Below are 26,301 nucleotides of genomic sequence, written 5' to 3'. Positions count from 1 at the left end.
CACCACCACAGTTATTGTTCCTTATCTTCCAGCTTGGGTCTCTCTGATATGGGATGAAGGAAGGTGTGTTTATCTTCAGCTGCCATCCATCCAGACTGGCATGCTTTTGCCCTCACAGAAGTGACTTGGTACGCCACGCCACAAGCCACCACGCTGGACACCACAATGTGAATATTGCGTGAGTAAGGAAGGTGCTTTGCCAACAGATGCTGGGTGATGTATGTCCCTCCAAATGCTGCAAATTTAGGAGAAACTGATGACGTGCTCAACAAGTGACACTGGAAACACCTTATAACTAATGTGGCTAATGGCTTACACTGTGAATTCCACCATACTTAACTTATATTTGAACAGCAAATACTGTACAGAGACACTCTGCTGTCATTACTCTGCACAGCAAAGAAAAAGGATCATGCTAAACTTTACACTATAAAGGTGATGGAGTACAATATGACTAACCTAAGCTGAGAGATGCCATGCCAGTGAGGAAAGTGCGGGACATACACTCCATGTAACCACGGAATGCTGGGAAGGTTTCCTTGTACTGGCTGATAAGTTCTGATGTATTATTCATTTTTCACTGAAAAACAGAAATACAAAATATAGTGTAAATTTCTTCATTGACTGTACATGTCTAGGTACTGATCAACTTTCACATTTGTCCTGTACAGCCTAAACACTGAACATGATTTAAGAGTTGAATTTTTGTTACCAAGCATTCCTGTGTTCATTATTTTAGGTTAGCCTTTATTAGAGGTGGTGGAAATAAGAGAAGTCTGCAGCAAAAGCTTAGCTAAGCTACATACTTTCAAAATGGTATGGTATACTTCACAACAGCGTATCTCATTTTTTACTGATAAACTGAATAAGACAAATGTACCAAGCAATAAGGTTGGTTATATTTGAAAACAAAAGGGGGGTGGTGTATACAACAACTATAAGCCTGCTTGGTTAATGAAAAGCCCTAATCAGTGAACTGGTAAGGGCACACCAGACATGGAGGGTTGCTTAACAGTGGGTTCAAGTTCTATTTATCTATCTACAGCCAGATGCCATAATCCCATAAGAGGTGGCCATTTGTCTTTGAGTTAGTTGTTTTATGGGGAAGGGCACTAAACATCCGCCAACCCACTTGTTGACACGTAGGGAACACTTGTGGGTTCGTTATATGGATACCACTCAGCATTTTAAATGGTTTCTTGACTTACAGGAAACCATTAGGCTTGTCACTCAATGTAAAGCCATCTCAAAAGGAAGAAAGAAGAACAAAAAGTGACATGAAAGATGGGAGAAATAGGAAAAGACAAGGACAGACACAGAAAAAGAATAATAAAGATGAAGGATGAAATAGGCAGTACAACATCAAGTGAGTGGCTGATGGTCGCCACCACCTACCAAGTTCAAGTTCTACAGGATAAAAATGATGAGTTTGTATCTGGCTGTTGCAGAAAACATTTTGTGGATCTGAACTCAAATGAGGTACGGTACCGTGTTCACTGTCCTTACACAAGGCCTCACAACCTCATAAAACCATACTCACTAAAACCATAACACTAGATCTGAATGTGCTATCCCTAGCATATTATGCAAGAGATGCTAAGTACAGTACTGGTTCTGTACAGAATTCAAGTCTATATGCCAGATGTGTGTAATTCACCGGGTCGGTCAGGATCACTTGATGGTCGTGATTGTCAGCTTTTACCCTCCCGGAAGGGAGCTGGGAGCTCATATAGTCCGATCTAAGGGCAAGGCTGTGACCTTCACACACGCACACACCCGTCCCCTTGCTCGAGGGGGACAGTAACCACCCACTTCGTCAGTGAAACTTTCCGCAACCTGAGCGAGGCGCGAACTCCCGTCCACCAGTTGGCAAGCGAGAATGTTACCACTGCACCAGCGAGCGGTGTCCATAAAAGAAACCCGTCCCTTTGTCCATGGTTTCGATCCTGGGCCTCACTAACGAGACCCAGTTATCAACCACCGTCAGCTGCTGGGCTTCTTAATTCGTGGCAGGGTGGAACTCGAGACACCTTTGTTAGAATCTCAGGCATGTGTGTGTGTGTGTGTGTGTGTGTGTGTGTGTGTGTGTGTGTGTGTGTGTGTGATGACAGACTAGTATATAATTTGTGCACTACTGTCCTAGCTTAATAATTAAGGATTTTCCGAACAATACAGTAATACTGTACTGTACATGGGAACCATAGTAGGCTCCATATCACCCTGTTATCTGGTTATATGGTCACCACCCTGCAATGTACAAGTAAATGGTTTCCCAGGCTACTGGAAACCATTAGGCTTGCCAGTTAGTGTACAGCTGCCTGATGTGGAAAGAAGAGCAATGCAGTACAAGTGCCAGAAAGGATAAGGGAAATAGGATGAAAAGAGGGCAGACATGGAAAAGAATGATAAAGGTGAAGGAAGGAGCATGTAGCATTACATCAAGTGAGGGGATGATGGATGCCATCATCTACCACCATGATCCCCACACTAATGTATGGAAGTTAAGCCTGGACTCTCCTGGAAGGACAAAAGTCAAGAGAAAGAGGAATGGAAATGAATTAACCTATATGTGAGGGACATGCAGAGTTATATGGCGGGATACACAGACAAACGAGAGAGTTTTACGAGGATAGTGCTGTTCATGTGGATGCACTGGAAACTGTTAGGAGTATCATGAGTTGGTAGAGCCAAGTGAAGAGAATGGAAAGTGAGAGACTGCCTAAGAGAGTGCATATGGGTAGAGTGGACAGAGCAGGAGAGGGAACCCATTACAGCCAATGATGAAGTGGAAAGTGTTGATATGTACGAAAATAAGAATGGTGTGGGATGGAGAGAGGTCTGCAAGATGGTGAAGGGCATGGTGACATGACGGCAATTTTTGCTCATGGCAACTATCTTGAGGATTCAGGCATTTGGTTATGGATAGATATAGTACCAGTATGGTTAATATGCAGTATTTTAGGAATTCTGTTGTTGTTGTGACCTCAAGATTATCTGTACAGTCTATGAACCTAGTAGACTGGAAATTGGAGCTGCCCTTCTGCAGTTCCCCAGCCTCCTTCTGGAGGATAGGGAGAAAGATAAGGGACACTTGTATAAACAGTGTAGCTACTGTTAATTTGGTGCCACTTCATGAAGGTGTTTCTCCCCAGCACTAAGCCAAAAATTTATCCATCTACCTACAGCCTTAATCCCATAAGGGGTGGCCACAAACAAATCACTTTCATGTCGCCCTGTCCCCTGCCATTTTGCTGCCCTCCCCCCAGCTCACACACCCCTCTCGCATATAAAGTAATCCCTCGATTATCCAACGTAAGAGGGCCAAAGGCATGTCCGGGTAATGGCTCCATTCGGATAATGGACTTCTCCCCTGCCCCCCATATGTACATAACCTAACTTTGAAACCCAGTGTAAAAGGCCACTATTATATATCATACAACATTTGTTCCTGATGTTTAACACTACTCTATCTGGTCAAGCAGACCCATCAACCACAGACAAGCAATCAGCACTGCAGGGCCATACCCTACAGTGACATGAAAACCTGAAAAAAACAGTTACACAAGAAAAATGCAGTGGGCACACAAAACACAATGGTAAAATGGAATAAAATCATGGTAAAACAGAATAAAATTATGGTACCCAGGATCTCCTGCATCTAAAGTGTCAGCACTACCCACTTCCTCTTCCCTGGTGAAGAGGCCATCATCACACATCCTAGGAGAAGGCATGCAAGGAACAGCAAGGCCTGAAACAGGTAGGGATAACCACGATGTGCACTGCCATAACAACTGACTGAGAGGAACTGTTTACTACACTGTTGTCGGGCGGGAGCTGGGAACAACCGAGGAGGTCTCAAGCAGATGCTGGGTGAACTACCCAGACAGACAGGGCAGCGGCACCGGGGTATTTCCTACCAGCCAGGCGCAAAAATGTTCATGCGGCCATAATTTCCACCTGGATGCATGCATTTTGTCAGGATATTATGAAAAAATGTATGAATAATGGTTTCGAGCAGCCAGAGCACAGCGTCTGGGTAATGGCCGTCCGGATAACTAAGAGATTACTGTACCTCTCCACTCCATCCCTTCATCTCACCTTCAGTCTCCTCCTTCCCCTCCCCTCCCTCCACCTCACTTATAAACATTCTCATCATTCGTCTCTGGCTCTCCATCCTCTTCACATGACCAAACCACCTCAACATATTTCTCCTAATGTTTTCTATCATATCCACATTCACATTACAATGCTCCTTCACTTCCTCATTTGTCAGTCTGTTTCTCCATGTAACTCCACATGCTCCCCTCATATACCTGTAACTCATTTCCATTGCTCATACTCTTGACTTGTGTCCTTCCAATATGATTCAAACTTCGCTTCCATATGTTAGAGTTCGTATAACAATACTATCATGCAGTATCTTTTCTTGCCAAAAATGCAACAATAAAAGACATTTAAGTCTCTTGAATTAAATATGGTAGCTACTGTACTTATTACTGGTGTTTAGTTAAGTACTTTGGAACTAATTACTGTACCCAATAAGCAAATCTGGTGACAGTTTGAGAACCTAGAATCACCCTGGTTTTGGGTCTGGCTTTCAAAATCCTTTCATCATATGACTGGCAGCTGAGCAGGTGAATGTGGATCTATGAGAAGGATGGTCAAATACTAGGCCAACATCAATGGGACTCGCATCTTCACCTTTTAGGGGCAATGCGCTAACCATACCAACTCTGGGTGGTATCCATATAGCCACCTCATCCGTGTTCCTTACATGTCAACAAGTGGGGTGGCGGAGGGTCAGTGCCACTCCCTGTAAAACAACTAACTCAAAGACAAATGGCCACCCTTTACAGCATTATGGCATCTGGCTATAGACAGACAGACTATTGCTGCAGCATGAATAACACCAAAAGACCTTCCATCACATTAAATGATTTTGAGTAGTTTTAAAGTCAAGAGGTTGTGGGTAAGTAAGGACAATAAACTTAAAAATTATAACCAAAATATTCTTAATAATACAGTGTTTTTCAAGTAAATGCCTAAGTCTTACTATTGGTTCTCTTGTTAACTTTTCCCATAACCAAACCATGGAGATAAAGTTCAAGTAAATCAAACAAGATTAGATAGGCTATTATGCTCCTTCAAATACAGGCAAGTAGTGGCTAGTTGGGGAACTTTCATAATACAAGGTATGCTCACTGTATAGCTCGGAGGTTATGCCTGACCTTGCAACTGGTGAAATATACTGCAACTTTTTCAACTGCAGCCTCCAACCTCAGCCATTGCCCCTAACACTGGAATTATGCAAGTGCTCACGACTAATGCTAAGGGCCAACTCTCTTAAAATAAAGAAAATACAGTTCCATGTTAACTCTTATGTATTTATATGCTGATGACAATACTGCACTAGAAACATCTTTTAAGCAATATTACCAATGAGTTTTGAACAAAGTAATGACCAAAATTTGCAATGTTTATTATGGGGACGCCTTTTAGCTGAACCAACGCTGGTCTCAGCCTTTGGGATGTTAGAGATTATTTATCAGCCTCTTGCTTTATTACAGTTTTGAGCGCTGCATTTATTTGATAGTGACCTCAAATTTACCCAAGTGCGTAATAATTGATGAAAAAATATATAAAAAGAGCAGTATAATGGATCAGTACTTTGGGCGGGAATGTGGTAGGCGAGTGGTTTGTCTGATGGTGGCAGGTTCTCTTTTGTTGTCCTGCAGCGTCCGGGCGTCCAATTATTACCTGCATGTAATGGCCAGGGCTTCTCGCTTCCATCGGCAAATAGAACGGGGAAGAATGTAGACGGTGAGACTGATGAGGATGAGGAATGCGCTGGTATCTTAAGGCATAACCATTCCAAGCATAATGTCAACCCTTTCGGCAAACATGCAGTTTGGGGAGTTGCAGTTGGAGTTGGATCTTGTCAGTTTCGTGCGACATGTGTACGTAAGCAGCGTGTCAGGAAGCAGAGACGTTATTTTAATATGCCTTCAGTTCATGAAAGCTGCTTCACTGGCAGGATATCTGTGTGAGGTGTCACCCAGTGAAATAAGTATGCTAGTTTTGTCAATACAGTATATTCATCACCTCAAAGAATACTCATGACAAGTGACACAGTACCAACCAAAGTTGGTACAGTATAATGGATACGTAGATGAACATAATAGAGTTTTTGTGTACTGTGAGACCTCAGTAGTGTTAAATACACTGTGTTGAGTATTCCCTTTGTTGTAGTGTATTAGGTAGATTGGTGTGTTGTATTTTATTGAACAACCTTAACATTCATGATAAAAAAAAGAATCTTGTTAACCAATGGTTCAAATAATGTGTGAAGTTACTGAAGTAAATAGTGTGTGTATATATATATATATATATATATATATATATATATATATATATATATGTACTGTATATATAGCAACGTTGGGTCTGGTTAGTACTTGGATGGGTGACCGCCTGGGAACGCCAGATGCTGTTGGCATCCCTACGTGTCAAGTGGGGTTGGTGGAGGATTAGTGCCCCTCCCTGTAAAACAATTAACTCTAAGCCCTTGACCACCCCGTTTTGGATACATGGCATATATATATATATATATATATATATATATATATATATATATAATTATTTACAGTAAACTTTCAATTATTGGTCATGGCAGCATCTGGCCCAACACAATAGCCGGCGCTGCTGGCTCAGCTCTATTAAATCAATATCTGGCACCGAAAAGGGATGTAACTGGTGGTTCTGTGCAATATTTGGCATCGAGATGTATCAGTTGACTTGTAAACGGTAGCCAGCTGGCACTATATTACTATATTACCGTACTGTATCATCATTTTCTTATATTTAATGCTTAATTTTGATCTTTTATTCATAGGAATAAAAGATAGAGGTTCAAGACAGATTGTAACACAATATCTGGCTTGATGCTGAATATTGAGCCGATGGGGAGGGGTATTATACAGTATCTGGCGTTTTGCTTTAACCAGCATAGGACTTGGCTGAATTATGCTTGAATTGAGAGTTTATTGTACGGTATATTAATTCTTTACCAAATGGGCAGGACCATTCCATATTTTTATTTTAAATGAGTCTTTCACTGGTTACTTGTTATTTGTCCTGGATTATCACAGCTACTGGGGATTTTTTTATACTTACCATATAACCAAACCATACGTGCTCCCTGCTTGTCAGCAAGTGGGTTGGTGGAGGGTTAGTGCCCCTCCCCGTAAAACAAATAACTCATAGTCAGATGGCCACCGTTTACGGGATTATGGCGTCTGGCAATAGATAGATAGATAGACATACCTCTGAAAGCTACAAATGAGGATTTAGAATTCGTAAGTATGCCGCCGACGTCTGCCAGTAGCTGGCCATATTTTATGTTCCTAACATGCATTTTTACTGTATTTGAAAGCTGGCCATCAAATGCAAGTTAGGTTAGGCTGGATTAGGTTTGGTTGAATCATTAGTTTTGCTTAGCTTTGATGTGGGATAGACTGATGCGTTGGTAAACAATGCGGCCAGTTTTTCCCAATCATTTCTTGCACTCACAGTTCAACAGTTGACTGTCTTTGTTGCAAAATTACTTACCTTAAGATCATGAATTTGTTATAGGTGGAATTGCCTTGCCTGTTTGGTAAAGAAAATTACCATATATATATATATATATATATATATATATATATATATATATATATATATATATATATATATATATATATATATATATATATATATATCTATATATATATATATATATATATATATATCTATCTATCTATCTATATATCTATATATCCATATCTCTATCTATATATATATAAATATATATATATATATATATATTATATATACATATATATATATATATATATCTATCTATATATATATATATATATATATATATATATATATATATATATATATATCTATATATATATATATATATATATATATATATCTATATATCTATAGGCTTGTATATATATATATATATATATCTATAGATACATATATATATATAGAGAGATATATAGATAGATAGATATATATATATATATATATATATATATATATTTTTATATATATATTGTATATATATATATATATATATATATATATTTGAAAGGGTACATGTGAGGTATGCTGGTTCCTTAAAAGCAGTGATAAGAAACAGGGAAGTGACCATATAGTGTATATGCATGGAGGTGGATGGTGATCCAAAGTGGGAGTGAGCCATTGTGGAAGAAAAGAAGAGTGAGAGCAGTGGAAATGAGTTATTTAAGAGGAGCCTGTGGAGTCACGTGGAGAGACAGGCTGACGAATGAGTATAAAGGAGCGTTGTGGTGTGGATGTGAGTGATAGGGAGGTGTTGAGGAAGCAACAAAATTAGCGTTACATTGCAAATATCTGAACTACATGTGGCAGTGCACTTTTTTTTTGGGGGGGAGGGGGGAAGTTAAGAAAGTCTGCCTAATATATATTAAATGAGTAACATAATTGTTTTTATTTACTGTCTGAGAGTCCTGAATATTGGATACCGGGTACAGCAGTAGGTTATTTTTTAAGTAGCTATACCAAATACAATAGTAGGTAATTTTATTTTTTTCAAAGTCCTTATGCGTGAGTGAATACATACCGGTACCAGGTAATTATATTGATTATATACTTTGTTTGCTTATTTACAATTTTTCTCTTTCAGGAAATAAGAGGAAGAGAGTGTGCTGCCTGTGTTGGTTGAAATTTGGTGGGGAGTTTGAGTTTATCAGCCATGGCAGATGGTGACACTGGTGAGATTCTTACAGTAACACCACCTTATTTTTATCATTGTAATCTCCTCACTTTGGGATTTTTTTTTTTCCTCAGACAGTTTTTTCACACAGCAAGGTGTTCCCAGTCGTAGAGATTACAATCTTATTAGTCTTCAGCCTGGCTTCTTATTTTAGTGTGGATAATGCCAGATAGTTTTATTCAGCCTTAATAAGATGTCCCTGAGCTGTAGGAGTATGAAGTTTATTGTGAGGTGGAGCCAAGAATTTGAAAACATGAATGATATGTGATCACAGTATGACCCAGTTAATTGGTCACAATGTTTGATAGGTTTGTGTTTTTGTGTTTTGTTTTATCAACGTCCCCATTCCTCCTGCTGACTCTTCACTTCACAAATGCACAGCTGCTACAGCTATCCCAAACCTTCGTTTAATTTTGTTTCTTTTTTAAAGGCTCCAACATGCTTGCATGCGTCGGGCCTTGGTCACCTAATGGTGGCTGTCCATGCTGCACGATCTATTGCAGCCTCCCTGTTCAGTCCCTTAACCCCTTAACCGTGGGGAGTCACTTTCGTGACGCTCAGGAGCAATGGATCATACCTCAAGGCATCACTTTTGTGATTCTGTGTTATTTTGAATTCTCCCGGGCTTTCAAGTGGTGGCTTGTATCATCTGTCAGTACTGCCAGTGTCCAACAACAGTCAGCACTGCTAATGTCATCTGTACTCCCATCGATTGGTGACAATGTAGCTATTTATCCCCGTTCTTGACTCCCCTCCCTACCTCCCCTCCATTACCCTCTCCTCTCGCCTGCCCGGCCGCACTGCGCTAAGCAAATCTTCCCTGGAATTTTCCACTGATTTCATCCATTGAAATAAGCCCTATGCCCTATTCTTATACAAAATAATATACAGTATACCAAAAAAAAAAAAAAAAAAAAAAAGTAACTGATAGTGCCATACACCTGGAATTGGCTAATTATCACCTGGCAACACCCGACGTGCACTTGTTCACTAATTTTCCCTGGCAATTTCCCCTCGAAATATGCCATATAATCTATTCTCGTAATAAAAATATATATAAGAAAGGAAGGGAGAAGCCTAAGTGATATTTACATTCACCTGGAACTACCTAATTTCCTGCCAATCATTTCACAGCATATAAATTAGCAGCTGTCACCTCGCTGACTTTGTCAACCCTTGGGGGCCCCATATCCTCCTCATCATTTAATTCAGTGTTGTTTCTTGAGATGAAAGCATGTAGCACTTGCGCCTCTCCATTTCCGCTGCTTCTAGAGGGCCCTGTGACCTCTACCCCTACTAAACCTCGTGTGGGAAGGGGTAAAGGACTAAATGACTCTGCTGTGGAGTGTGAACTGGCTAATTTATCTATGGTAATGATGGACAGTGACTACAATCTTTCTGGTGAATCGTGTGATGAGCCAGTGGAGGAAATGGTGATAAACTACGAATGTTTCAGTGTCCCAAGTTCATCCTGGCTCCAAAGGAAAGGAGCCCTTATTTACTGGAAGTGACAGTGTATAACATAGTGTGAATAAAATAGAAATGTAAATAATTACTAATATAAGAATATGAATACAAATACTTGGAGTAATGACAGTCAGAGCTTTGCTCTCTACGCTACCGGTATTTTACTGAACGAGAATGAAAATAAACTACTATTACTGAAGGAAACTTATGGATAAATACTGTGTATATATATATATATATATATAAGTGTAATAAAGTAATAGGAATATAAAGTGTGAGTGTTTTATGAATAATAAACGACAAAATACCAGCGGGGAACGAGCGCAAGTGGGAAGCTCTTATGCGCTCATAATTTTCATTGCTTTCACAGTGTTTCTTTTTTTTTTTTTTTTGGTGAATGGATTCCAAACTATTTGAAAATCATAAAATAGTGTGTCTAGTGATAATATCAGGCTGTGGTAATCATATTATGGGTTGTCGGGAAGTGTAAAGTGGAGACTTCGTTACCCAACTTCAGAAGTCTCCACAAGTCCTACGGTACTCGACAAAGGCTCAACAAACATCCCAGGAGAAAGCTGAAGGTATGTGCCATATGCATATATAATTATAATATTCTAGGACTAATAACTGGTTTTTGGCAAATATTTTTACAAAGCCTGTCGGAGCTCGAATATCGCCGCGGGACACTCAAGGAGTGCCAAAACAACCCTGCGGTTTAGGGGTTAAACCTGAGGTCACACTTAATGACCTCGTCCCATGTCTTTCTCGGTCTGCCCCTCATAACCCCGCCCCCAATATTAACACTTCTCACTTTCCTCACTCAATTATCATCCCCCATCCTCTCCACATAACCCAACCATCTCAATCTACCTCTCCTCATCACAACACCAATACACTTCAGTCCCATCCTACCTCCTAACTCTTCCATTGTAAACACAGCTCCCCCAGACCTTGCACGCAGGGACAAAGTACACATCCACCTAATCATTGTCATTTCTGTATGTTTGAGCCTGTGAATATCCTCCTCCTTTACTGCTCAGGTCCCACTACCATACAGCATTACACTCCTAACACATGCTGCATACAAAGACTCCTCAGCATGTAGGGAGAGTCCTCTCAATGTCAGGAGAGGCAAGAGCTCCCTGAACTTCTTCCAACCACTTCTCACCCTAGCCACAGAGCTAGCTCCAGGCCCACCTTCAGCACACATGTCTCCCAAATAACAAAACTCTTCCGCACACTCAAGAGATTCACGAGCAAGTTCAATCCTTTCATGCTGGACGATCTCCACCTGCTCTCCCCGACACAACGTTCACATAAAATCAGCATTATCTCGTAGTCTACCTCTGATACCACTACATCTCTTATGCACCCATTTATCACACACACCGCACAAGATAGAATTACTTCCCACGCCCTTGTGGCAAACTGCACATGGCCACTCTCCCTTGTCTTTGACAGTACCAACACCAACCCTAGATATCATCACTTTTGTTTTATCTGCATTTACCCTTAAGCCCTTGTGCCCCAAACCATCTCTCCACTTCCTAAAGCTTTCCTCCGCCTCCCTTTTGTTCTCTGCAATCAACACCAAATCATCAGCATACAACATCTCCCACGGGAGTCCGTTTCTGAAGTCACATGAGAGGGCTTCAAGTACAGTACCATGATAAACAAATGGGACTCAAAACTGATCCCTGATCCACACCAACGTTCACCTTCGGCCAAATAACATCCTTCATGAGCTAGAGATGTACCAATACCAAAATTTTGACTGATACCGATATGGTACCACAAAATTGGACCGATACCGATGCTACTACCAATACCAATACCAGTGAGGGAGGGTGGTGCCTGCTGTCTAAAGGCTGTGGCAGGGCCCAGAGCCGCTGATGCGAGGCTACCAACCTGTCTCATACATGTCCATGGTGGCAGGTGTGGCTCATTACCAAAGAATGTACTGTTACAATGCACCATGTACTAAGAAAATATGATACTAAATAATTGGATATTACCAATAATTTATTCCCTATAAAACATCCAAACTCTATTTAACAAAATAACTTCCAGCAAGTGATATGCTATGTACCAAATTCTTTTTAAGTATCGGTAGCTTCTCATGGGGCAACATAGGATTTGATGATGGATGGATGGAGTATCGGCAGAAAATCAGCCAATACTGTTTCTGATACCGATACTTTACAAATGGGCCCACACCACCTATACTGATACCGATACATCGGTACATCTCAATCATGAGCCACCACCAGACATACGCTCCTCAGAAGCTTCCCTGCCTAGAGAGAGATAAGGAAGGAAACCCAGCCAGATTGCAGTGCAGTCACTACCCCTTCCTGCAACAGTATCAACACAAAACACAGTTCACAAGCAATCCACTGTGCCCACACTGCAGCAGTGCAGCCCACCACACCACAACACAACACACTCAGTGCATGCACTGCATTATCACAACGCTGACAGTCCTTCATCATAGCCTCAACTAGTTGACATTGCTGATTTCGTGCAGTTCATTGGACTCGCAATGAGATGAGTCTTGGGTTGCAGCAACAACAACAGTTTAACATCAGTTAATTATAACTTAGTCATAACTTTAAGTTTGTAAAGAGGCATCCATGGCATATGGTATCAAGATATAATTGTATCGTTTATAAAGGTGAGCACCTAATGGTGGTTGTCCACACTGTTCAATCTCTGGCAGCCTCTGTATTCTGTCCCACGTCCCTGAGATCACACTCTATGGCCTTCTCCCAGGTCCTTTTCTCTTTGCTTTTTGCAACCTTATCCTCATGTTCGCACTTCTCACCTTCCACCATATTTAGCCCCGTAGTTAAATAACGAGGAATTACTATTTGCCCTCGAGCTTATATGTTTTTGTGCTATATTTTCAGATACCTATGGTGAGGAAACTTTTTAAGCCGAATCCTAGCCATAGCATGTTTACACCAAAGTCTGCTGAATGCCCTGTCCAAGATTTGCACACTAAGAGGGAAGAGTGTTGTGAGAGTGGAGCGATAAGCCCAGTGCCTGGTGGAGAGGGAGAGCAGGCTGGGTGGGGCGAGGACGGCAGGGACCACGACGAAGGCCAGGGCACTGACTCACAGCCAGACGACGACCTACCAGTGCAAAGCTTCCTGTCCTATGTTGAGATAAAAGAAGGTAAGCACTGTGTGTGTTTCAAAGTTTGCTTGTATAATTTTTTCACTGTAACTGTAATTTTTCATCTATAATACAGTAAAACCGCGATATAACAGACTTCAGTAGACCGGAATTCGCTTTTATCGGAATCGATGAGCTACCGGACTAAATTCTTATACAGTATATCGGAAAAAGTCCGATAAAACCAGAAGCACCCTGGACTGCCTGACCGCTTCAGCTGTGTTCACCACCATAGAGTAGATGAAAGACATATTTATCGTTGTATAGTGCAGCATTATTATATATATTAAACCATTCAGTTATCGTAGTGAATGTATAATACCGTACAGTACTGCAGTGGTAATGAAAGCAGTTATAAAAACTATTGGTTTGATACAGACTAATGTCTGATATATTGGAAAAAGTCCGGGTTAGCAGGGAGAAGTCCAGATGTCGCTTTTATCGAAATTTTGCGTTTTTCAGAATGGCTTGGGCCCCAATTAGTCCATTATAGTGAGGTTATACTGTATATGGTACAGGACGAACTCTTTACAAAGCAAGGATTGTTTTAATAGTACAACTTAAACCATTCAGCAGGTAGGCTACTTTGAATTGGGGCAGATGGCAAATCGGTTATATAGGTACTGTAACAGTGTAACATTAATAAGCACTTTCCACAAGTTGTTGTGGACTAGTACCAATAAAGAAGGTCACAAAGGCCTGTTATAATGAAAACATACAGTACTGCTTGGTATTGTCTTGGACTACAAGCACAGTCAGATAAATATATTGGTACAGTATCTTTATCCTCAGTATTGATATGGTAGATACAGTATTTGATACCGGTATATTTTCAAATTGTACTACACATATGAGTCAGTGAATTAAGCATTACATTTAATGTATTACACCTGTTGTATTTGTTGTGGCTCCAGGCTCATGCAGAAATGAATCAACAGATAAATGATTTATGTATTAGTGAGTTAATATTATTCAGCTGGATGTGGCTCATAAAAGATTTTTAGGTAGTGGTTGTGGTTTATTTCTTACATAATACCAATCGGGCAAATAGTATATATATATATATATATATGAAGTCAGTGAGTGAATGTACAGTGAAGTTGGATGATGAGGAAATGGAAAATGTGAGTACCGTACATTTTAAGTACGTCGGTAGTGTGATGAGTAAGGATGGAAGTTTAGAAGGCAAATTGCTTGAAAGGTTACAGCAGTGAATAAAGGTTGTTGGTTCCTTGAAAGCAGTGGTAAGAAACAGAGAAGTAAGCACGGAAGTGAAAAGCTACTGCATGGCAGTATTGTGATACCAACTCTGTTCTATGGAAGTGAAGCTTGGACCTTGTTGGAGGGACAGAAGTCAAGAGTGAGAGCAGTGGAAATGAGTTATTTGAGAGGAGCATGTGGAGTCACATGGAGAGAGAGACTGACAGATGAGGAAGGGAAGGAGCATTGTGGGGTGGATGTGGATGTAATAGGAAGCGTTGGGAGAAACACATTGAGGTGGTTTGGCCATGTGGAGAGAATGGAGTGAGAGACTGATGAGGAGAGTGTATGTAAGTGAGGTGGAGGGGGGAAGAGGGAGGGGGAGGCTGAGTATGAGATGGAGGGATGGAGTGGAGAGGTATATGAGAGAGGGGGGGTGAGCTGGAAGCAGGGCAATGAAATGGCAGGGGACAGGGCGACCTGGAGGCAATTTGTGTGTGGCCACCCCTTAGGAGATTAAGGCATCTGGTTATATATATATATATATATATATATATATATATATATATATATATATACAGTATATATATATATATATATATATATATAAAAAATAGAGAAGAAAGAATCAAGTTCTCTCCAAGAAAAACAGAACCAAATTCAAGCTCCATACATTGTGAGGTGTCTGGACACATTATGTTTTATTGATTGGGGGTCATATTTAGAGGGAAATACAGACTGGAAATACAAATAGTTCCTGAGTTGACCTGTTGCATACATGAATGATATGAGTATTGAATAACTCTTGCATTTGATAGTTGAACAGAAAAGGGGTGAGACTGCGCTGCCAAATTGATGCTATGAGCCCGAAGTAATGGAGGAGGGATGCTGATCAACCATTCAGAAAAGCAGTGGCCATTGAAGTAGCAAAAATACCTTGGGGGCCCCTACACGTCCGATGAGACAGTATAGGTTCGGTGTCATAGCCTAACCTTTTCTTATCTGTCCATTTTACTGATACACGTAAAGTAGTTGTAATTATACTGCACATGTGCTTCATCAGAAAATTCTCAGACAGGGAACTTGATACTATCATGAAATGTTTTGACCTTATTTTTTGCGTGGATCACCATGAGCTGTTTCTTTTTGGATTATTTTGTTGTAATGGTCCAAATATTGTGGTGGCAAGGCATCAAAAAAGTACTTCTAGTTATGTGTCGTTATTAATGTGGCTCCATATTTAAGCACTCACAAGCTGGTCATAATTTATGTTCTTGTACATTCTGCCCATGTGTATGTGTGGTGTTCTTACATTCAGACTTGGAGGTGGGGCATAGTGACATCAGTGCTTATCTCTGAGGAAGTTAAGTCCTTTGGTGCCTTAATGTACAGTTGAGCCATGGCAGATACAGAGGGGTGAGGAAGGTGAGAAGTGTTAATATTGGGGGTGGGGTTATGAGGGGTAGACCGAGAAAGACATGGGACGAGGTCATTAAGTGTGACCTCAGGGTTAAGGGACTGAACAGGGAGGCTGCAGTGGATCGTGCAGCGTGGAGAGCCGCCATTAAGTGACCAAGGCTGACACTTGCAAGCATGTTGGAGCCTTTAAAAATGAAAATGAAATAAACTGACCACCAGAGGTTCCTTCAGGCCAATTGCAGAAACTTGTAATACCCTACACTCCCTGTATGGTACCATGGACTTGCATCTTCAGTTATACTTAGTTTCAACATCTTCCTGTATGTTATCATTATCATCATCATCATCTCTGATACCATGCTTCCTCCAGGGAACCCCCTGATTGGAGACTGCCATGACAGAACTCCATGCCACCTTGCTGTCACATGCCTCTCTCACACTGTCAGACAGTCCTCTTCCTATCAGCTCTCATATCATAGTTTTATATTTTTCAGTGTACATTAAACTGTCAATTATCCTTTGTAATTCCGCCAAGCCTAACACTGGTTAGAACAAAAATCCGGATATTGCATAGTACCCCCTTTGGCTCAATATTCAAAGATGAGCTGGATAGTGCATTACTGTCCGTCTTGAACCTCTATCCTAACAACTTTCCCATGAGTAAAAGATGAAAATTAAACATAAAATACACTGAAATAATGATACAGTGGAGTAATGTAGTAATAAAGTGCCAGTTGGCTACCATTTACATGCCTGTTCAGACATCTCAGTGCCAGATTTTTTTTTTTTTTTTTTTAATAACAACAGGAAGGAAAAACCAGTGATTAAAAAAAAAATAATCTTTACGCCAGATTACTGGTGTCCTCCATTCATAAATATTCTGGAACAGTTGGACTTTAACAGCTGTAGGTTGAAGTTCTGGGGGAAACAACTGTGGGGAAGTGTGTTCCAAAGAGATGCAGTTCTGGAAATAAAAGATTTCTAATAGGATGAAGTCCTGCAGTATGGCAGTGTGACATTCCAGTGACATAAATGGAGTAGATGGGAAGTTGTTGAATGTTGTGAAGAGTATGTATGATGGTGCTAAGGCTGCAGTGCATGTGGATAATGAACTGAGTTTTTCTGTTTGAAGGTTGGGCTAAAACAGGGATGTGTCATGTCTCCATGGTTGTTCAATCTGTATATGGATGGGGTTATAAAAGAGGTACAATGTAGGTCAGTGGATGTTGGAGTGGCCCTAATGAGGGAGGGCAGTGTTTGGAAACTCCTTGTACTGTTGTTTGCAGATGATACTGTGTTGTTAAGTGAAGATGAAGGGGAGCTGCAAGGCTTGGTGGATGAGTTTGGGAGAGTGTGTAAGAAACGGAATTTAAAGGTGAATGTAGGAAAGAGTAAAGTTATGGTCTTTGAGAGAGGTGAAGCCAGTGAATGTACAGTGAGGTTGGATGGTGAGGAAATGGAAAATGTGAGTACGTTTAAGTACTTGGGTAGTGTTATGAGTGAGGATGGAAGTTTGGAGGTTGAAGTGCTTGAAAGGGTACAACAAGGAAGAAAAGTTGCTGGTTCCTTGAAGACAGTGATAAGAAACAGGGAAGTGAGCATGGAAGTGAAAAAGTTATTACATGACAGTATTGTGATACCAACTCTGTTCTATGGAAGTGAAGCTCGGACATTGTTGGAGGGACACAAGTCAAGAGTGAGAGCAGTGGAAATGAGTTATTTGAGAGGAGCCTGTGGAGTCACATGGAGAGACAGACTGACAAATGAGGATGTGAAGGAGCGTCGTGGTGTGGATGTGGATGTGATAGGAAGCATTAGGAGAAGCACACTGAGGTTGTTTGGCCATGTGGAGAGGATGGAGGGTGAGAGACTGATGAGGAGAGTGTACATGAGTGAGTTGGAGGGGGAGAGGGAGGGGAAGGCCAAGGATGAGATGGAGGGATGGAGTGGAGAGGTATATGAGAGAGGGGGGTGTGAATTGGGAACAGGGCAGTGCATTGGCGGGGGACAGGGTGACGTGGAGGCGATTTGTTTGTGGGTACCCCGTATAAGCGATTAAGGCGTCTGGCAATAAATAGATAGATAGAAGATGATGATGAAGTTTTACACTGTGTCCACTTTTTTTGAGAAGGGCTAAGGCATTTTCCCTGGGTAGAGGACATTGGTTGTGGAGCATGTAGCACTCTATGACTGAATGCCCTTCCTGAAGTTTATCAGTGACCCATGGGTGGACTTGAACCTCCAACCCTTTGGTCAGAGTGCTCTAACCCACAGAATTTATATATATATATATATATATATATATATATATATACACAAGTGCTTGTGGGCCCTTCGGGCCCTTCGCACTTGCTCCTGCGGAGGGCTCGCACGCTGGTCTAGTTTATTTTAGTGGTACCTGTGGGCAAAAAAATCTACGAAGATCCTATGCCGGGCTTCGGGAGCAGAGTTTTTTTGGACTTTGGCGAAAGCTTTGCCATTGCACTTGACATCTCAAAGGCTTTCGATCGAGTCTGGCATAAATCTTTAATTTCCAAACTGCCCTCTTACGGTTTCTATCCTTCTATCTGTGCCTTCATCTCTAGCTTCCTTTCTGGTCATTCTATAGCCGCTGTTGTAGACGGCCATTGTTCTTCTCCTAGATCTGTCAACAGTGGTGTTCCTCAGGGCTCTGTCCTATCATTGACTCTCTTCCTTTTATTCATCAATTACCTTCTAAGCTGTACATCTAACCTTATCCACTCATACGCTGATGACTCCACCCTTCATCTTTACATTCGGTTCCCGCAACGTCCATCTCAGCAGTTACTTCAACAAACAAGGGATGAGGCTATGGCACACCTAATGTCTGACTTGGCTCATATCTCTGACTGAGGTAAAAATAATCTGGTTGTTTTTAATGCATCAAAGACTCAGTTTCTACACCTATCAACCCGACAGAATCTTCCACAGGTGTACCCACTAATGTTTAATAATATTCAGCTTAATCCTGCATCATCCTTGAACATGCTTGGGGTTTCATTTACTCGGGACTTATCTTGGAAAGATCATATTACATCTCTTGTAAAATCTGCTTCCAAGAGATTGGGTGTGCTAAGCCGACTCCATTCCTTCTTTACCCCTGCACAGTTGTTGACTCTGTACAGGGGTTTTATCCACCCCTGTGTGGAGTGCAACTTTCATGTGTGGGGAGGCTCCCCACATACAGCTCTTCTCAATAGGGTGGAGTCAAAGGCTTTTCGTCTCATTAACTCTCCTCCTCTTACTGACTCCCTTCGACCTCTGTCTCTTCATCACACTGTTACATCTTTATCTCTTTTCTATCACTACTTCAATGGTCACTGCACCACTGAACTGTCTGCATGCATTCCTCCACCTCTACGACGGGCACGTAGCACCCATCTAGCAGCAAACTGTCAACCCTTTTCTGTCCAACTCACTAATGCAAGAGTTAACTGTTACTCCCAGTCCTTCATTTGTGCAGCAGATCAACTCTCGAACTGTCTCCCTCTGTCTGTATTTCCTGCTTCCTATGACCTCCAGTATTTCAAACAGTGTCAGGCATCTTGAAATGATCGGATCTTGAATTTGGCTCTCTCTTGTATTTTGTTTTTCTCTTGGAAGGAACAATAATTGCGGGCTCGCTGCCTTTGGTTCCTTCTTCCTCGCATTAAAAAAAAAAAGTTTTTACTGTGAATTTTTTGCGATTTTTTTTGCCAATTTTGGTGCGATTTGAATGTGTAGTTTCAGCTGCCCAAAATACACACACACACACATGGCTAGTGCTATAGTGTATTAGAATAATAATTCAACTGTTCTTGATTATTCTTATGAATGAATATCAAGTGTGGTAGGTGGGGGCTCTCACCATCCACTTACTCGATGTAGTGCTGCTTTGGCTGTCTGCCCTTTCATCTCTTCCTTCTTTCCTCTTCTGGCTTTCTTTTCTTCATTCTTTCCTCCTCCTTCTGCCTATGGGTGACTTTACACTCCCTCTTATGTATTTCTTTCCTTCATTCTTTCCTCTTCCTTCTGTCTGTGGGTGACTTTACACTGAATGAAAAGCCAAATGTTTTCCTGTACACCAGGCAGCCACTTACATTGCTGGATGGTAACCATATAAGGTAACTAAATTATGGCACCTGGTGGTTTAGCGAGTAATTAAGGCGCTCCAGTCTGACTGAGCCGGTGCAGGTTTATACCCAAGGGGTGGTTGGGTTTTGTTGCTTATGTAATGCCACTCAGGGATGAGTGAGGCTGGTCACTCTCATCTTAAATGTCAGGACCAGCTTGCTAGCCCCGGGCTCCTACAATTCTCATGGGGCAACATAGGATTGGATGATGGATGGCAGTTTCACAACCAGTGAAGGTTTCACTTTCCATTTTAAGTATTGTAAAGAAACTAATAAGAGCATTTAGTGGCATTGTTGATAAAGCAAATGCCTGTATGACATTAACTGTACATTTGACGGTGGTGATCTCACCTACACTACAACACCATGTAGTGACAAGAATGTGAACTACAAACCAAGCCAGCACTCGCACAAAAATTGAGGTGATTTTGAAAACTGGTAACAACAGGACTTTTCTTTTTTTCAGTATAAATATACCCGTATTTTTTACTTTAACAAGTGAAAGACCTTGCCCAGGTAGACCTTGAAAATAGCCAGATTCTTGGAAAGCCGGTTTCTGGGTAGCTGGATAAGAGGTAGAGTACCTGTAGTAGTAGTAGTAGTAACAGGAGCAAAAGTAGTAGTAGTAGTAGTAGTAGCAGTAGTAAAAATAGTAGTTGTACTGTATGTAGGGGTTGGAGAATGGTCAGCATGCCTGTACTGTAATATGCTCTCTTGTAATGCTGATCATATATAATGTGGGAGGCACTTGGTTAGGTCATAAAAGTTAACACATTGTGGTTATATCCACCACAGTATGAAGCATGGGTCATAACATGGCCAGTATGACATTGCCTGTCACTGCATGGACATTATGTACCATAGCAAGGACTACTTGAGTGCTCAGAGGCTCACTGATGTAGGGTAATGGTACGGGATGGTGGGAAGGGGTGATGGTCTGGATCAGCGGTACTCAAGCTTTTTAGTGTGTGACCCTGTTTGGAATACAAGAGAGAGAGAGAGAGAGAGAGCGTAACCGATATATAGCCTATCGTAGTTATTATGATTATGCTAATAATGTAATAAGGATATTACAATTTCAGTTAAGTAAATAAAATACATTGAAATCATTAGTTCTATTCTATGTCCCTGCGACCCATCAAAATTCCTCTCATGACCCACCTTTGGATCGCGACCGATAGTTTGAGAATCACTGGTCTAGTTGATAGTGTGATCTGGGTGATGGTGTGGTGTGGATGATGGTGTGGGTGATACCTTTACACTTCATTTTAGGTACATTAGTGTTTTTATTTGTGTTTGCCATTGTTTGGTACATTTAAGGCCAATTTCAGGTGGTCAGGGCAGGCTTGGGGGGTCATTTGGGGTGTACATGAGGGATAATTATGAAATAGCCATATGTATAGAGGTGCAGGACAGTCCAGCAGGAATGTTGTTTGGGAACAGCAGATTGAAAGAAGAGAACAGTAGTGGGCACAAAAATATACTGCACTGTTTTATGTTGAATTGAAGAGTTACTAAAACTGCTGAGAAATTGATATATTACTGTAGTACCTGTACTGTACTGATCATTGAAACGTATGATGGGTGGTGATAGCAGGAGGTGCACTGCCGTATGGTCACAGTCTGTTGGTTTTGTGCAGCACAGTTGAGTAAGTTGTAACAGCACCATCATTAATGCCGTCTCTAAATTTTACAGTTAGGAAGCCAAGAAGGTCAGCCTCAGCCAGTATACCTCCTGATTATACCTACATAATCTGTTCAGCAAAATAAAGGTGCAGAAAGACTTGTCTGTTTGTTCATAAATGCAACACGTTAATAGTAAACATATGTAGTAGGAAATTTTATTGATGGTATATGCACTGTATACCATATGAATTGTTTCTTTACGTTCAGTATCTTGTATAACAGAGTGTGGCTAATACAGAATGAATGAAGTAGAATTTATCATTATCCCTTCTCACCGATTTAATGATGCATATCCCTCTAAAAAATTTAGGAAATAATTGGGTTTAGGGTAATACCATCATTTACTAACTATTGTTGTATGAAACAATCATAGTAACGACTGAATGAAGAAAGTTACATGACCTATATGGTGCTTTGCCACATGAATTACAGCCCAGTTTTGTGTATTTTGTCTCTTTCAGAACCTGTAGATGTCAGTTTATTAAATGATAATGGTGCAATGTCCTCAATGCAGGAAGAGCCTCTTCCCAATGAGAATGGCAACCACTCCTCTTCTGTGTACAGCTATGAGAACAGAGTTGCAATGGAGCTCGTGAGTGTGCATGTAAAATGTTCTTGTTATTTGCAAAAGTAATTTTGATGTTTATGTGCATTTGTAATCTGTATGGATATGTGTGATATTGTTAATAGGTAAATGGTTTGCGACTTCTTAAAGAATTTACTGCATCCTGTATTATGTAACAAATTCTTTATCTGGTGTGTGAGGTGCAGAGTTGACAGTATGATGTAACTGAATCTGTGTTCTTAATACAACAAAATTTGTATTTCTGTACAGCTTATCAGTGTAATGCCGTACAGTATTATGTAATATACTGTAATGAGAGTGATGAAAGTGTAAAATTGTTGTATATTGGCAGCTGTATAATGCAGTGACTGAGAACGAGGAGGAGGTTGAGAGCAAGTGTTCCCGTGCAGCAGCAGCTCAACGTGCCCGGCGACACCGCCAGCTGAAAAAGATGACTGAGGAGGAAATCAAAGCAAAGCGTGCAGCTGCCGCAGCAGCTCAGAGAAAAAATCGGCAGCAGCGACTAGACCGTATGTCAGAAGACCAACGGAAGGAGTACCGAGCCACTGTGGCGGAGGCACAGCGCATACGCCGCCATCTACGCCTTCAGCGCATGAGTGACGACGAGCGTCAGAAAGAGAGAGCGATGCAGAGTGCTCTGTCAGCACACCGTCGCCGGCTCAGAGAGGAACGTATGTCTGACGATGAGCGACGAGCCCACCGTGCAAAGGCTGCTGCCATGCAGAGAAGAAAGCGACACGAGAAAAGAGAAAAAATGTCGGAGACTGAGTTGCGTGAGAGGCGAGCGTCAGAGGCAGCTGTGAGGAGGCTTCGGCGGCAGACCACCACGTCTGAGGAGGAAGTGAGCACTGAGCGTCGGACAGATGTCGTCCCCAGACGATTGCGGCGTCATCTCAGGGAGCAATCTAGCAAAGATGATCAATACGAGCCCCAGGAGGCAACTGGTGACTCCACACAACAGGACTACACACAATACCGCCGCGACTACCCTGTGGACCAGCAGTCTCAGAACGTAGAGGGAGAAACCACACCCGAGAATCTGATGGTACAGATACTCATGGTGAGGCATGTTATGTACTGTATTATTTAACACGGGGTATTCGTATTTACAATAGGACCACAATTTTATCATAATATGCCCACTTACTAAACCCTAAATCAGGTAGGTAAGCTAATTTTATCATGGAACAACCAGAATATTGAAACTTTTCTTATGAGACATTAGATTGCTAACCAGCTGTAGCTAATGTTGCCTTCTCTAATTTGCTATTTCTTTATCCATCAGTGGGTTTCATTTTAGGCAACACTTTACACATAGACATTTTAATATATCCTTGGGGACAGGGAAGAGACTACAACCCAGGTTTGGCCTGTCATTAAAGGAGGTTTTAAAATGGAGACTAAAGGGACAGGCAACCTCACTCCCATTATTGTAGGAATATAGTAAACTTGTGGCCATGGTCTGTATCTTCCCATCCAGTGTGCTTTTGCAGGGTAAAGATAATTGATGATCCATAACACACCCAGATTACTGGTAAAAGTTATGGTATCCCAAGGAGTCAAAAGTAAATTTCAGACCCTGGATGAATGAGTGTTGGTATTAAATTTGCTGAAATATTTCAGGACAAGAAATGGATTGTATTTGCTTGACTCTGTTTGAAGATCAGTATAGTGATGCTCACATCATCAATATCATCATTCATAATCTGAGAATTATCCGGCAGGACCTAGAAATTGGGGAAAGCCTCCAGAATTGATGGAGTGTGTGGTGAAATGCTGAAGCATGGGGGAGAGATAGTAGTGGAATGGATGTGGAAGATGTGCAGATTGGCCTGGGAGGAAGGTAGTGTCCCAGAGTAGATGGGAAGTTGTTGAATGCTGTGAAGAGTATGTACGATGGTGCGAAGGCTGCAGTGCGTGTGGATGGTGAACTAAGAGAATTTTTCTCCTCAAAAGTTGGGTTGAAACAGGGATGTGTCATGTCTCCATGGTTGTTCAATCTGTACATGGATGGGGTAATAAAAGAGGTACAAGGTAGGATAGTGGATGTTGGAGTGGCCCTTGTGAGAGAGGATAGTGTTTGGAAACTCCCTGTACTGTTGTTTGCAGATGATACTGTGTTGTTGAGTGAAGACAAAGGGGCGCTGCAAGGCTTGGTGGATGAATTTGGGAGAGTGTGTAAGAAACGGAATCTAAAGGTGAATGTAGGGAAGAGTAAAGTGATGGTCTTTGAGAGAGGTGAAGCCAGTTAATGTGCAGTGAGGTTGGATGGTGAGGAAATGGAAAATGTGAGTATGTTTAAGTACTTGGGTAGTGTGATGAGTAAGGATGGAGGTATGGAGGGTGAAGTGCTTGAATGGGTACAGCTGGGAAGAAAGGTTGCTGGTTCCTTGAAAGCAGTGATAAGAAACAGGGAAGTGAGCATGGAAGTGAAAAAGTTACTACATGACAGTATTGTGATACCAACTCTAACGTATGTAAGTGAAGCTTGGACGTTGCTGGAAGAACACAAGTCAAGAGTGAGAGCAGTGGAAATGAGTTATTTGAGAGTAGCCTGTGGAGTCACATGGAGAGACAGGCTGACGAATGAGGATATAAAGGAGCGTTGTGGTGTGGATGTGGATGTGATAGGAAGCGTTATGAGGAACACACTGAGGTGGTTTGGCCATGTGGAGAGGATGGAGGGTGAGAGACTTATGAGGAGAGTGTATGTGAGTGAGGTGGAGGGGGGGAGAGGGAGGGTGAGGGTGAGGATGAGATGGAGTGATGGAGTGGAGAGGTACATGAGAGAGGGGGATGTGAGTTGGGAGCAGGGCAGTGAAATGGTGGGGGACAGGGTGACGTGGAGGCGATTAGTTTGTGGCCACCCTGTTCGGGATTAAGGGGTCTGGCAATAGATAGATAGAACTAGAAATAATAAAACACATCATCATGCCGTACAGGTTCATGGCAAATGCATGTAATGCTTTCATTAAAGGTTTTCTCTAAAGTTTCAAATGATTGCCAGGAAGGAGCTGGAATAGAAGAAGCATTGTCATACTAATGGAGGTAAAGCTTTGCATTGTCACTAAAAGTTACCAATAGTTTTTAATTAATACATCATAGTTATTAAAAAATTTGAATAATGTAAGATTTAGTTCATGTTTCTTGATCAGAGTTTGCTCTTGTCAGCCACTGTAAAGCTGTTGCTGTAAGAGTTCACTTTTATAATACGTGCATGACTTTATATGTTGTGTTGGCAGCATTTATAGAAGTTCCTTCAGTTGGGTATTAATTGTTGTATGGGCATTCATTTTACATTCAGTTTGCCTATAGCATGGCAGTTTGGTCAGCAGCATACTGAGTGTAATGGAAAATCACGTTATGGAAGAAAGAGTCTATTACAAAAGGAATTTGGGTGGCACCTTCCTCAGTATCATGCCTAATGACTCCTCGCAAACGTTCCCCAAATTGGCCTTATAAAGTATGAGATATTGATGAGAAGGCCATGTAGTACACTGATAAACATGTATAAACACATTTATAGCCCATTTAAAGTGAACTGTGATATTAGATGGGCTTGATGTGGGGAGTGTGAGGAGTAGGTGTGCAGTGGGCTTCTGAGCAATCTGCATGCTATAGGGCGTGGGTGCTTGCAGTGGCTGGAAATGCCATATATGGGTGTGTTTGAGCCTGCATCTCACATTATGCCCATTTTACATGCATTACGAAAATGTTGAACCTTACCAACAGCTGTGTGCACTATTTGCAGATACAGTAGTAGTATTATGGAAATGTGTGTTATGGGCAGGTTGATTGGACTGTGTGTGAGATCTCTTCATTGC

The 26,301-nt window shown here is 41.4% G+C and overlaps 2 protein-coding genes across 4 annotated transcripts in view; one reads left to right on the top strand and one right to left on the bottom strand.

Moving 5' to 3' along the window:
- Window positions 1-11: 11 nt before the first annotated feature.
- On the bottom strand, window positions 12-5,721 carry LOC145406095 (transmembrane protein 141). Of its 3 annotated transcripts, none has more exons than XM_080277292.1 (3): window positions 5,668-5,721; window positions 460-580; window positions 12-235 (listed from the first exon to the last, which is right to left on the bottom strand). In XM_080277292.1, exons 2-3 carry the CDS (start codon window positions 572-574, stop codon window positions 12-14), a joined length of 339 nt encoding a protein of 112 aa, XP_080133418.1. In that variant the 5' UTR covers window positions 575-580; window positions 5,668-5,721. The 3 variants fall into 3 exon arrangements, with proteins under 3 accessions (XP_080133418.1, XP_080133416.1, XP_080133417.1); XM_080277290.1 differs by lacking the exon at window positions 5,668-5,721 and adding an exon at window positions 5,203-5,391; XM_080277291.1 differs by lacking the exon at window positions 5,668-5,721 and adding an exon at window positions 5,229-5,391.
- LOC145406028 (uncharacterized) overlaps window positions 5,713-26,301 on the top strand; it is a 47,184-nt gene continuing 26,595 nt past the window's right edge. Inside the window, exons 1-5 of the mRNA XM_080277215.1 lie at window positions 5,713-5,820; window positions 8,720-8,807; window positions 13,186-13,453; window positions 22,353-22,483; window positions 22,809-23,537. Coding sequence (XP_080133341.1) covers window positions 8,796-8,807; window positions 13,186-13,453; window positions 22,353-22,483; window positions 22,809-23,537 — 1,140 coding nt within the window. The 5' untranslated portion in view covers window positions 5,713-5,820; window positions 8,720-8,795. The remainder of the gene's footprint in view (window positions 5,821-8,719; window positions 8,808-13,185; window positions 13,454-22,352; window positions 22,484-22,808; window positions 23,538-26,301) is intronic.

This window comes from Coenobita brevimanus, chromosome 69 (assembly GCF_032717465.1).
Source record: "Coenobita brevimanus isolate Jiangsu-jjx chromosome 69, ASM3271746v2, whole genome shotgun sequence".
NCBI lineage: Eukaryota > Metazoa > Arthropoda > Malacostraca > Decapoda > Coenobitidae > Coenobita > Coenobita brevimanus.
Note: the sequence above shows the minus strand (reverse complement) of the source record. Positions and strands in the feature narration are given on the sequence as shown.

Coding starts and splice junctions, on each gene's coding strand:
- LOC145406095 (XM_080277292.1), bottom strand. CDS start 574: ATGAATAATACATCAGAACTTATCAGCCAGTACAAGGAAACCTTCCCA. Junction 236..459: donor CATGGCATCTCTCAGCTTAG/GTTAGTCATATT, acceptor CTAAATTTGCAG/CATTTGGAGGGACATACATC.